At 55.7% G+C, this 13,039-nt stretch overlaps 1 protein-coding gene and 1 long non-coding RNA gene across 5 annotated transcripts in view; one reads left to right on the top strand and one right to left on the bottom strand.

Annotated features, from left to right (window-relative positions):
- Nucleotides 1-1,364: 1,364 nt before the first annotated feature.
- The window catches only part of Zcchc24 (zinc finger CCHC-type containing 24), a 42,882-nt gene continuing 31,207 nt past the window's right edge, over nt 1,365-13,039 (bottom strand). The window contains exons 4-6 of one of the 3 annotated variants that reach the window (XR_004518241.1): nt 10,351-11,807; nt 7,988-8,390; nt 7,434-7,509 (exon numbers count right to left, since the gene is read on the bottom strand). Coding sequence is in view for 2 of the 3 variants with exons in the window: in XM_010617790.3 (XP_010616092.1) it covers nt 11,493-11,807 (315 nt within the window). In the remaining variant the exon portion in view is untranslated. Of the gene's footprint in view, nt 4,394-7,344; nt 7,510-7,987; nt 8,391-10,266; nt 11,808-13,039 lie in introns of those variants that run through there. The other 2 variants (XM_010617791.3, XM_010617790.3) reach the window with 2 other exon arrangements.
- Nucleotides 7,499-12,754, top strand: LOC104857711. 2 transcript variants are annotated; one of them, XR_004518243.1, is made up of 4 exons: nt 7,499-7,966; nt 10,439-10,472; nt 10,597-10,664; nt 12,714-12,754. It is a non-coding gene; the product is annotated as an uncharacterized LOC104857711 (long non-coding RNA). The 2 variants fall into 2 exon arrangements; XR_004518242.1 differs by lacking the exon at nt 12,714-12,754 and adding an exon at nt 12,582-12,659.

The raw sequence follows: 13,039 nt of genomic DNA, 5'->3' as shown, positions 1-13,039 counted from the left end.
CTACCCCTCCTCCTTCTTCTTTCTTTTTGAGACAGGGTTTCACTATGTAGTTCAGGCTGGCCTTGAACTCACTATGGAACCTAGGCTGGCCTCAAACTTTCTGCGGCCCTCTTGCCTCAGCCTCCCTAGCGCTGGAATTACAAGTGTGCACCACCACACCTGGCTGGTAGCATTATTTTCAGATTGCAACAATTGGCTGGAGCTGGGGGTCACATGCTCCTTTGGAGGGACTGGAGCTGCCCACTGGCTTTGCTCACAATGCTGTCTGCCCACAGCTGGGGACAAGGGGCCCCGCCAGCCCAGGGCTGCTCGGCGTGGGTGCACCATGAAGGACCTGGGGCCTCGTAAACCTGAGGCTGTGCCCACCTCTGGGTGGGACCGAGGCCGTGGCATCCTTAAGGCCTCTGCTGGTAACTCTAATGAGCAGCGAGGCTGAGAAGCGCTGGTCCTGCTTGCGAGGGCTTCTTTGTGGCAGATGCTTCTCATGATCATGCTTTGTGGCTCTCAACAGGAGCAGGCCTGGCCCTGGCTGTCCCTCTAGCCCGGACACTTCCATCTGTCCTCAGTGTGATACCCGGTGTCTGGGATGCAAATCCCAGGCTCGGCCAAGAAGGCTGAGTACAAGTGGCTGCATGGGTCCGGGGCTGCGGATTCCCTGCTATATATGGTCCCCAGAAGCCCGTGTGATCTAATCAGCCGGCAATCTTTCCCGGGCTGGGGCCTGACTTGGGGAGAGCTTAAGCCTACAGGATGTCACTTGGGGGCGGAGGGGCTGGGAGGAGCAGACAGGCTGAACAGTGGCAGAGCAGGGGCAAGGTGACCAAGATGGTCACATCCCACCCCAGCCGTCTTGTTCTCAGTGCTCTATGTAAACAGGAAGCCCACGAGCCTCTGCGCGTTCCAAAGTTCTTTTAATATAGCATGAAAAGGCTATATTTCCAAAGGCAAGGCGTATACAGTCTCCAGGAATAAGGCACACACCGGAATGCCATCCCGAGGGCTGCCCTGCAGGGAGCCAGGCGCTGTCTCCACGCCCCCTCCCAGAGGGGCCCACGGGTTCTGTTTGTCTCTTAGCTGGACACACACATGGACATCACAGACATGACAGGCTCACCACCAGGGAGTGGAAGAGATCCAGCAGCCAGAGCTGGTCATGAGAGTGGTGACCCCAGCTGCCACCAACCCCAGGGGGCGTGGGAGGCGCTGGGCCACCTCTCCAAAGGCCGGGACGCCACTCCCATCCGCGTTAGTGGCTACACTGGGCTACAATGTAGTGAGGTCGGGTTAAACGTGTTTCGAGTAGATTCAAGTCTATTAGATGCTCTGGGGTGACCGATCCAAGTTCAAGAGCAGGACCTGGAGGCTCAGGCAGAGGAGTCCCCAGTTGTCACGGGAGGCCGACTCCCCTCTCCGTGGGCCTTGCTGGCCGGCCCAGGGGCTGGTTTGTCCCACGCTTCCTCTCCTCTTCCTCCCCTCCCTCCCCTCCCCTACACGATGAATAAAACCAGAGTAACAAGATCATAACAAGAAGGTGCAGGGAAACAGATTACAAGGCCGCACAGGTTCTCCTCAGTGGACGCTCACCATTCCCTTTTTCGCTATGTATCTAGTAATAGCTCCCCTTTAAAAAAGCAATACTTTCCAAAATACACATATGTATAAATATAGGACGAGAACACATTAATAAGTCTAAACACTTGAATAATATGCTGGCTACTTAATACTGATATTTTCATCCCAGGAAAACAATACAGAATAACAGCGACATGGCTTTAAAGATCTGAAAGTTTTTTTCTCATCAGAATTATGTACCAACTTCATATAATATTCTATGTAGACAATATTTCCTTCTCAATGTAGTTCAGTTGCATACTTTTTACAGACCAAAGCTTAGTAAAAAAACAAACTTAAAAAAAACAAAAACAAAAACAAAAACAAAACAAAAACTCAGCAACAGGACAAAAAAGTTCTCACCATAAATATTTTCTTGTAGTTCCACCAGATTTGTAAGAACACTTCCCGAAATCTTTATTTGATATTCTATTGCCCTGCTAAAAGTTCTGAAGTTTGGAGAATGCTTCCCTTTTTGTTTTGTTTTGTTTTTATTTTTAAAAAATCAATCCTACTTTTGTTTTTGTTTTTGTTTTTTTAAAAAGGCCCTCAAATATATACAGACAAAAATCACTGTGAAGATTTGGCAGGGAGGGGTGGGCAGGAAGAAGCTATCAAATTCAGTGTTGTGAAAAAAAGTGGTAACCATGCAGAAATTTTAACATCTATGAATTTTTTTCCTCAAAATACACACATAGGATTTTTGTTTTTTAAAAAAGGAATTCTGTGTCAAGTATAACTCACAATAAATACAAATTCACAAGTAGAGCTATCGAATACTTCATATGGGGTAAACACCACGATCTCCCAACCAGCTGGCTAGACCTGCTAACCGCAGGCGATTGTCCCTTTTTGAACACACTAACACCATGCACGCCCGTCTCTGGACCCCCGGCTCCTCTGAGCACTAAAGTTCCCCTGGCACACAGCCTGGACAGGGTGTCTTCTGCTGACCACAGAAAAAGAACCCCTCCACGGTGCAAGAGGGGCACATGGGGTGGCTGCCTCAGGCCCACCCCTAGGTGGCCGCTGCACAGACCACTGGGCTATGCTGCCCGCTGAGGAGGTCACTTAGGGGTGACATCCTATTTCCTGTTGGCCCTGGCCTCCTGTGGTCTGGGGCCTGGGTTCTTTCTCAGTTGTGTGCCCCCCCACCTTGCAGCCCGGGTGCAGGCCCAGGTGTCCCCAGGCCGAGCGTCCCTGTGCACCGACTGTCCACCACTGGGAGTGTTCCCTGTAGGGGCAGCTTCCAGGCAGTGCTGGGCCGGAGAGTGCCCAGAGGCAGTGCCCGGGACGGCTGGTGCCAGCGTGCTAGGCGGCAGCTAGAAGTCACAGCTGCAGCGAACACACCTGTTTTAAGTGCTCGGAGGGCGGCCCCCCAACCTACCCTGCAGCCCCCTGGGCTGCAGGTCGCTCCGTCTCTAATACCCACTCCCTAGACCCTTGGTGAGCACTTTACTGTAAATCCTCGCTAGCACAAAGCATTTTCATTTGAAAACTAAAGGCGACTGGGCACCAGCTAAAGGCAATGGGTGTCCTCGAACCATGGTAAACACTGGGTTTCAGGCCCATTTTGTGGTCTGACTTTGTTTTTGTTTTCCCACAGAGGCACAATGTTGGGGCAAAATCAAGCAACCCAATCCTGGCAGCTGCTTCTGTCCCTGCTCTGTGAGAAAAGGACAACGGAATTGGGGCTTCTGGCTGGGGAGAAAGGAAGTCACTGCCCCATCTGCACATGACGGGTTTTGTGACTTGACTCTGGGTAGCCCTTGATAAGGGGCTAGGTGGGATGGGGTGCTTGTCCATCTTTTGGCAGCGGAGAGGATAACACATCGGGCAACTGCAGGGGTGGGCTCTTCCCCCCTCACCCTGGCTTCCTTTGTGGCCACTCGGGGGGCAGAGGGGTGGAGTAAGGGGTACCTGGGAGGAGTCGCCCACATCTTAGAGGGTGGATTCCCCAAACAAAGGTGCTATTCCAGGACAGGCACCTGGCCATTCTGCTCCTAGAACATCAGAGCTCTCGGAGACTTCTGTTCTCTAGTGCCACTCCGTCACCTCACTGATGGGGAAACAGGCTGGAGATGTGCCATCTTCTCCCCGGGTGGCGCAGTGCATCTCCAGAGGTTCAGGCCTGCGTCCTTTGAACTGGGGCGTGCAGCCTTGACGATCCCCCACGGGGGCAGGAGGCGATGCAGGTGGGACAGGAATGAGGCTATGGAGGGTCATGGAGGAGCCCCTTGGAGCCCCAGGACACATTTTGGAACACTGTCCAGCACTCAGTGCCGTCTTCTGACCTCTTTGGCCTGGGTCTAGGGTGGACGGGGGTCAGGATTTGGGACTCCCTGCGGGCAGGGGACAGAGGACCACTCCCCGCACACTGTGACTGCTGACTCAGGATTGAAAGGTGAGCTCTCTGAGTGGCTTTGCACACAGGGCAAACAGGACGGTTCTGGGCAGGGGGGCCTGGCTGGCCTTGGGGACATGACCCCCGCGAGCCGTGGGATTCACAGTAAATTTAGTGCACTTGTGGCCAATGCAGGCTGCTCACCCCAGAGGGCCTCCCCAGAGAGGGGTCCTGGGGACAGCAGCACAAGTGACACTGTCACCACGCACGAGGCCAGGGGACACACGGCCCTCTGAGCAGCACGGGGAGGGGCAGGCGGTGGTGTCACTGCACGCGGCGGCAATAGTAGCCTAGCACCTTGCACTTCTCGCAGAGGTGCTGCGGGTGCTCCTTGCTCTGGTCAGACACGTCGAGGCCATCAGGCTTCTCCAGGGGTCTCTGTGCGGGGACAGGGTGCAGGGGGAGACAGAGAAGCAGGGATGTGGTTAGTCCAGAGTGAGAGAGAGGGACAGGCGGACACCGAGAGACAAAGGTGGAGAGAGACACACAGAGACAGGGAGGCACACGGGGCGACAGGGCAGAGACGGGGTGGCGCTGTAGTCACGGAGGCACTGGGAGGGCGCCCGAGGACTCCTGGCCTCCTGCCCCCACTCTGGCCTGAGGCCCAGGCTGTGGCCCTGGCAGGGAGGAGCCTTGTCCTGGCCCCGGCCACCTCACCTAGACACTGTCACAGCGCTTCCTTCATGCAGTGAATGAGCTCCTTGGAGTCTGCAGCCAGCATGTGGATTCTCCCCCATCCCAGGGCCTGCCATTTGTGGAGTGACTATATGAGTGGCATGTCACTGCTTTCCAATAGGGAAACTGAGGCCCAGTTTCCTGAGGCAGGTAGGAAGGCATTTCTCATAGACTAGGAATGTACTTGTCCCCTCTTCCCTTTCTGCCTGTCTCAAAAGTCAGCAAATACTCCCTGGAAACATCATGGGGGTTTCGGGAGCACCCAGTCAGGTGGTGACCTCCTTCAGCCAAAGCCCCGCCTGGCCTTGCGCTCACAGAGGGTCCCCCGCATAGATGTGGGAGGCTCAGAGGAAGCTGACCATAGCCAGCTGGGAGCCCCATGCCACAGAGTCCTCAGGTTCCTGTGACATGGCCCAGGGAGGGCAGCTGAGGCAGGAGAATGGCGAGTTCGAGGCTAGCCTGGGCAATGTAGGGACATAGTGAGACTCTGTCTCAAAATAAAAAAAAGAAAAAAGGCAAAGAAAAGGCCCGGGGACCAGGTCAGTGGGAAGGCCCTGGGTCCCATCCCTACCATGGTAACATTTTCTCCTGGGCTTCTGATCCAACCCCTCATGGCGACAACGACTAGAAAGAGCGGCACACGGGAGCTCTGAGTGTCGCCCGTGCTTGTTATTAATGGGGGGCACCACGGGTACAGTGTCCCCCCAAGCTGAGGCCAGGTGAGAAGACTTCAGGTGAGGCTCCCCGCTGTCCCGCACTGCCCAGGTCACAGTCCACGCTGCAAGGGCTCCTCCACCGGAGCTACACTCGGGGTCCCTGCACCACGGGCCCCAGGCTCGGCTCCCACAGGACCTCTGTCCAGGGCGGCTCTGAAGAGCCCCTCCCCTGACCACCCCCACACTGGCTCCCCAGTCAGCTGCGTCCTCTGTGTCCCGGGGCCTCTGTGTGGGCCCTGGCCTGGCTCCTCAGTCCTGCTCAGCCTGCAGCCTGTGAGGGGAGCAGCCAGAGGAGGGAAAACACCAGCAGCTGGGACTGATCAGTGAGGGCCACCCCCACCCCCTGCAGGGAGGCTGGGCTGAGCGGTGTTTTCTTCTCAGGGGAGGTGGGGCCGGCGGGGAGGGGGCCACAGCTGGCGCCTGACAGGAAACAGATGTGGCAGAGGCGGAGCGTGGGGAAGAGCAGGGTTCTCAGAGGACGCTGCTGCCCAGGTCAGAGCTGGAGAAACCAACCAGGCCCTCTCTGCACAGGGGACCTGGAGGCTGGTGGTGACCGATCTGGCTGGATCACCTGCTCATGTCCCATCTCCCTTCCGGCCTTAGTCTCCCCTGTGCACACAGTAGGTGCTGGGCAAACACCAGCGGAACATTTGAGAGAAGGAAGAAGAGGCACATGCTATTGAAAGCTCCTTCCAGATTAGGCTCCTGGACACTGACCCTGTGGACCGAGGTGGGGCCGGGTTGGCCAAGGGGGCAGCCTGGGGTGATCAGGCAGGATGGGGACTATAGGGGGGCTGCCCTAGGGACAGCAGTGCAGGCCAACGATGGGCCTGGCAAGGTGGAGGGGACACTGGATGCTAGGCCACTGTAGGGAGCCCGGTCCTGCTGGCCTTGGGTGCCGAGCCAGCCCTGCCTCTCTGCCTAGGCCACTGAGCGGGTGAGAGCCACACAACTGAGCCCCAGACCTGTGGTGCAGACTCAAGCAGTGGCCACGAGTCGGAGGCCCCGCAGATACCAAGCCATTCCCAGCCCCCCACCCAGCCTGCCCTCCCGGCTCCCCTCCCTGCTCCCAGGCCCCCATCTGGCCCCTTCTGGTCTTCGTTACCCTGTAGCCCAAAGCTGATCTCTCTTCACAAAGCCCAGCTTCTTTGCTGACCTCGGGGGACCCACTCATACCCTGTGCCTCACTTTCCTCCTCTGTGAAATGGAGAAACAAACAGGCCCAACTTTGCAGGGTGTCAGGGAGGGTGACAGGAATAAAGTCTTGGAAGGCAAACACAGGTGGCCGAGCCGGGATACTCACTGCAGCCGGCCTGGGATCAGGACTGGGTGCCCAACTCAGCTGACGACTTCCAGGTAACCAGAAGCGCCACCCCACACTAATGCGGAGCCACACCACCAGGGCAACGGTCTCAAACTGAAGCCCAGAGTCCCTGCTCTCCAGCTCCCACCAGTGTCATCACCCAGGCTCTGGGCACAGTCCTGTTTCTTTGTAGGCCACCCCACTGTGACAGATCACACCCTCTAAGTGGCTTTCTCTGCCTTCTGCCGAGCAGGTCCTCTCCAGGCTGAACCGTCTCTGCCCAGCCTCACCCAGAGTGGAACCTACCCCAAGACCCCATGGGTCTCACCACCGCTACCCCTTCCTTTGTTTTAAAATACACCTGGGGTCTCTGCTTGTGATATCTTGGTGCCTGTGCTCTTTTCCTCTTTCCTGTCCTCAGGAAATGAGCTCTCCCTCCTCCAGTCCCATTTCAGATCGGGCAAGGGGAGACATGACCCACTTGGAGAGAGCTTGTCGCATCTTCTTAATTGTATGAAGGAGTAAAACGAGGCCCAATGAGAGAAGTCACTCTGCAGATAATGCCCTGTCCCTGCTGTCCCACCTGGCCCCGCCCATCCCGCCGTGACCCCGCCCCCAACCCGCCCAGGGCTCACCTGCTTGTGTGGGTACACATTGATGTGGCACTTGATGCACTCCTGCCCCATGTTGGCCCAGGAGTTCCCGCTCATCCATTTTCTCTTGCATTTGGGACACTTGTACTCGCCAAAGCAGCGCTTCTTGCCCTGGTACGGTGTCAGACCCTCGCCTTTGGGGCGTGCCTGGAGGACAGAAAGCGGACGTGGTGGGTTGGGGTCCCGGCAGGCCGCATGACGTCCCCATGGGGTACGCGCTTGTGCGGGAATCTTTGGACCCAACCTAGAGAGCGCCAAGGTCACCTCCGGGACGCTCCCCAGGAACCCCAACACCGCCCCTCCCCCAGAACAAGGGAGGCGGGGGGGGCACCTTTAGGGGGGGAGTTCGGGTGATGCTGGTGTCATAAAGGCCAGCTGATGGCCACAGGGACCAGCACAGTGCGACCTGTCACAGCGTGACAGTCCAGGCAGACACTGGTGTACAGTGACATGGGTCACTTCCCAGCTCCCCCACTCTCGGGCACCCTAACTTGCACCCCAAAGGCCAGGTGGGCTCCGCATTCACACTGGACAGTGCAGTGCGGCCGCACTCTTTCCCCTCATGTGGGAGAAAACGGATCCCTCATCTGGCTCCCGGCTTCAGGTCTTTTACTTCATGATGTACCTTGGGGTTTCCCTCAGCAGCACACACAGGGCGGGCGGCTGCGCACAGTACTGGAGTTCAAGCAAGTGCGGGAGGCGCGTTTACAGGCAGCATTTCAGATAGTGTAGGTTGCTTTCCTTTCTTCCGTTGTTACCAACAAGGCTACCACGACTGACTTCCACTTCTGTGCACACGAGCGGGTGTGTCTGCGGGACACATTTGTAGCGGTGGCACTGCGGTATCCATGGGCGCGTGCACACGTAAATTTGAAAGACCACGCCTACATCCCGCGCGTGCACCCCAGCTTCATATCCCATCACCTCCCTAGCGGAGCCTGAGTCACAGTAACCCCCTTATCTGCAGTTTTGCTTTCCACGATTTCGTTGGCCTCCATTTGTTTCAGGTATCGTCCATCAACTGTGGTCTGAAAATGTCAAATGGAAAACTCTACAAATAATGCATCAGTTTTGAATTGCACAGCAGCGCTGAGTACACACGGAAGTCTCCATGGGTGACAGGGGAGTCATCCCTTGCTCAGGGCATCTGTGCTGTTGAGGCTGCTTCCCCTTAGTGCAGCAGTGCTGGGTTCAAGAAGCCCTAGCACTTGGGAGGCTGAGGCAGGGGGATCGCTGTGAGTTTGAGGCTAGCCAGGGCTACATGGTGAGATTGTCTCAAAAAAACAAACATAAATAAATAGGTGCAATGCATGCTAGTTTTGCTGTTGCAACTCAGAGTGCAAAAATTACCCAGTCTGGGCTGGGGCTTTTAGCTCAGTGGTTCCACTGCCTGCCTTGTAAGTGGTACCAAAAAAGAACCATTTGTGTTTCCTTTGTGAACTGTTTCTTCATCTTCCCTATGGGTTTTTTGTTTTTGTTTTTGTTTTATGGAGGCTTGATATTCTTTCTTACTGATTTGTAACTACACTTTCTATATAAAAGCAGCTCGTTCTATCCTGCGGTGTTTTAAAACAGCTTTACTATGTTCACAGATCCTACACCTCACCCATTTAAAGTGAGCAATGTACGAGTTGTACATGTATCACCGCGATCTAACTTTAGAGACTAAACTCGGGACCTTGTGCTTACAAGGCAGGCAGCCGAACTACTGAGCTAAATCCCCAGCCCTCACAATCTAACTTTAGAACACTGTATTACCCGCTAAAAGTAGAACTATGCCCAATAACAGTTTTATTCTCCCATCACCTGGCTCTAGCCAACCACTCATCTATTTTCTAGCTCTATAGATTTACCCATTTTAGAAACTTCAAAAAAGTGGAAACATAGGACACATTCTTTTGTGTCTGGCTCCTTTTTCCGAACATAATACTTTTCAGATTCATTCATGCTGGAGCGTGTGACAGGACTGCCTTTCATTTGGCAGGGAGGGGCACTGGAAACAGGGTTCCAGGCTGGCTTTGAACCTACTATGGAACCCAGGCTGGCCTTGAACTCTCAGTGATCTTCCGAGTGCTGGGATTACAAACGTGTGACACCACCAGTGTCCCCATCTGTGGTCACCACTGTGCTCAGTGTTTCACACGTGCCATCTCGTCTTCTATGGCGGTGATGTCCATTATCCTTGCGTGGTAAGTTGCCCAAGATACCAGAGGTGGAATTTGGATTGAAAATCTGTGCTCTTTTTTTACCCCAGGGGTGTGAATCGAAACCAGAACCCCACAAGTGCTAGGCAGGAGCTCTGCCAGGGAGCCACACCCTGGCCTCACAGAACACATGCTTTTGTCCACCATGTGCTGCTCTGCGAGTAGAAAGTTATGCAGGGAAGCTGCTATGGAAAGTTCATCTCATAGACCAGGGCTTCTCAGATTTAACTGTCTGAGACTTCCCTGGGCCTGTGTCAAATGCAGATTCTGATGCCAGGATTTAAGGTGAGCTTTTCCAGGAAGCCGCCAGGTGTCGCTACTGGCCTGGGCTCCATACCAAATTGTCACAGGACAGAGTCTTACTTCCATGTGATGTCGCCTATTCTCAAGTATTAAAGTAGCTGCTCCCAACTTTCCCCAAAAACTGTGTGTGTATATAAATGCTTACACTGCTTCCTTCACGATAGTCAAAAATCAGGAACAACCCAAGTGTCCAGCATCTGAGAGATGGAGAGATCAAACATGGCGTAGCCATGAAATGGAATAATAACTGGCATCAAAATGGGACAAAGACCAGGCATGGTGGCAGATGCTTGTTATCCCAGTGCTTGGGAGGCTGAGGTAGGAGGGTCACCAGCCTGGGCTACATAGCGAGTTTAAGGGCAACCTGGACTATATAGCAAATGCCAAAATACCTGTCCTAAAAAATAAAAATAAAATTTAAAATAAATACATTTTAAAAGGTGACACAGAAGTATTTGTATCATTATAACTGTTCCCTTACATAGAACAACAGTGGTATATGAAATCTAATTTCTTCTTCCGGTACTCAATCTTTCTTTCTCTTTCCTTCTTCTACCTCTCGGTGACAGCTTGCTAGAATTCCTGGAAGAATACTAAAAAAGGGTAAACGTGCCGAGGCTGTAGATCCAGACTTGGAGAGGGAGCAGGGCCACCTAACGTCTTGGGATCCTCACTGGACGTCCTGGCAGAGCAGCGCAGGGAGACGGCTCTTTCCCCCTCCCTGCAGGTCTGAAACGCCCGTGACAGTGACAGCAAGGAACACTGAGTACACGTCAGGGCCTCGCCTAGTCAGAGGTAAAGGGTCGGCCTGGGTCCCTGTGGGCCTTGGTTAGCGGGCGTGCCCCCGAGCCCTGTGCTGCACCGTCTCCCCGGGGCCTGGCACCGGGCTCCAGGCAGCCTTCCTCCCTGTCACTGTCCTGTAGCACAGGGGTCCTTCTCAGGGCATCCAGCTTCCACTTACCCTGTCAAAGGCCATGAGGAAGCAGGTAGGTGCTATGCCCACAGTGGGGTCTGAGATGCCTTTATGCAAGGGGGCATTTGGGGTCTGTTCCCAGGTAGGCTGCTCCAGGACCTGGCTCCCAACCTCACACAGCTGGGACAAAGGGCAGGGGTCAGAGGGAGGGGTCAAGTAGTCTGTGCAAAATAATGTGAGCCAGGCAGTTAGACACAGGTCTCAGGGTCTAGGGAACCTCTGCTTCAGTAAGGAGCGGGAAACACACCCAGGGAATGGGGCTCAGAGCTTACAGTGAGGGAGAAACAGGAAGACGGAAGAGGGTGAGCCAGGGACAGGGCCCTCCTGTGGGGTGAGACATGGCGGGTGGCCATTCCCACAGCTGCTCAGCCAGGCCCTGTCACAGGGCCACCAACACCCTGTCGCAGGGAACCAGGCTCAGATCTGGGGCTCCAGGGCCAGGTGCCCGAGTCACAAAGCCACTCTGCCTGTGACCACGTGAGGGGGCTCAGCAAGTCGCTCAATGTCTCTGCACTTCCGGTTCCGTCCAGGGGCTGGAGGATGACCAGGGGCTGCCTCCCGCGCTGTCGGGAGGAAACGGTGCTGCCCGCCTCTGCTCAGAGACCACGCCGCACAGGGGAGGGATGGAGGCCCGGGAGGTGACAAGGAAGCTAGGGCTGTGACCTATGGGCACCAGCTAGAGGAGGAAGGTCCTGGAAAGGGCGTATTTGTGTAGCACCACCCATGGGCTGGGCTTTATGCCCAGGGCTCCCTGATTGGCGGGTTCGCATCCAGTGCTTCCCAGAACCCTCCAGGGCAGGGAAATCATTCAGCAGCTGGTGAAACTGAGGCCCAGGAGAGGGTGGGACTTGTCCAAGAGCATCCACGTGTGTAGGGTGGGCGGCCGAGTGGGCTCCTCTCCAAGGCTGCCCTTGCTGCATTTCCGTCTGCCACCGCCAGGTGTGTCCCCTCCATGACACCACGGCCTGTGAGAGGGAAGGCAGTTCCCCCAGCAGCAGGAACTCCAGGAGAAAATGCCTAGGGACTCCTGCCCCGTCCACCCCAGCGTCAGAGGGGACAGGGCCTGCCGGGCAGGGAGGGGACAGCAGGTCAGTGACAGTGTGCGGAAGTGAGAAGCCGCTTCCCGGAAGCCTCTGCTGTTGGCCCAGCGTGGTTTGTGCTCATCCATGAGGACGGCCGCAGAGGACATTTTCACAGAACAAAGGTGTCCCTGCCCCCCATGCCTCCTCCCAGAAAGCAAAGGCCTCTTTCCATCCGTGCCAGCACAAAGCACAGTCGCTGTGGACAGCTCTGTGGGGCCAGCCCCCAGCCCGAGGGACACTGGGCCCCAGCAGGCTGGCTGAGCAGGGCTCCTGCCACATAGGCCCCTGGCGAATCCCATCGGCCAGAGCCGGATGCAGTTCACTGGGGCTCAGAAACCACCCTCGGTGGCACAGACGGGTCCTCCGGGGGCCAGGGAGGTGAGGGCGCCTACTCAAGGATGCACGGTAGGTTAGCGACGAGCTGGTGTCGGGGTAGGGAAGCAAGGGTCCTCTGACCTCTCAGTCGGGGCTATAGTCACTGCAGGAGGTCAGCCTGGGAAGTGGGAGCTGTGCCTGGTGGGGCTGGGAAGGAGGACAGGAGCCAAGGAGCTGACAAGCCAAAAGCTGCGTAGGGACAGGGAGGAGCCACCAGGCAGCTTGGGAGGAGGCAGAAGATGCTGATGCTGTCTAGATATTCATGTGTTTTCTTCGCATCAGTTCATGAGATCTCTCCAGGGTGGCCGAGGGGGTGAGCACCCCATCACCGGAGGGATGCAAGCAGAGTCTGGGTAAACAACAATCACTGATGCCGGGGATTTAGCTCAGTGTTTCCACTGCCTGTTTTGAAAGTGAAAGATCCCAAGTTCGATCCCGGTACCAAGCAACAACAACAACAAAACCAGCACCAACAACCTGCGAGTATGCTGGGGGACTTTTGCCTGGGTCAGGCAGTTGGGCCTGGTGCCTCTGCAGGCACTGCTGCTCCACAGTGCTCTTGACCACTGAGCTGCTGAAGGCAGGTGTGTGGATGGCACGGCAGGCACCGCAGGGCTGGGGGCCGGATAGATACACTTGATTGTTTCTGCAGGGAGGCGCGGCCACAAGCCTTCACACGTTACAAAATGTCTACTCTTTTCCCCACGCACATCCATTCCTAGGCGACTGTCAGGGAGGGG

The sequence above is a fragment of the Fukomys damarensis genome, unplaced genomic scaffold, assembly GCF_012274545.1.
Source record: "Fukomys damarensis isolate Sample0158 unplaced genomic scaffold, DMR_v1.0_HiC HiC_scaffold_20, whole genome shotgun sequence".
NCBI lineage: Eukaryota > Metazoa > Chordata > Mammalia > Rodentia > Bathyergidae > Fukomys > Fukomys damarensis.
The sequence above is the reverse complement of the archived record's forward strand: the minus strand, read 5'-3'. Positions and strand labels throughout refer to the sequence as shown.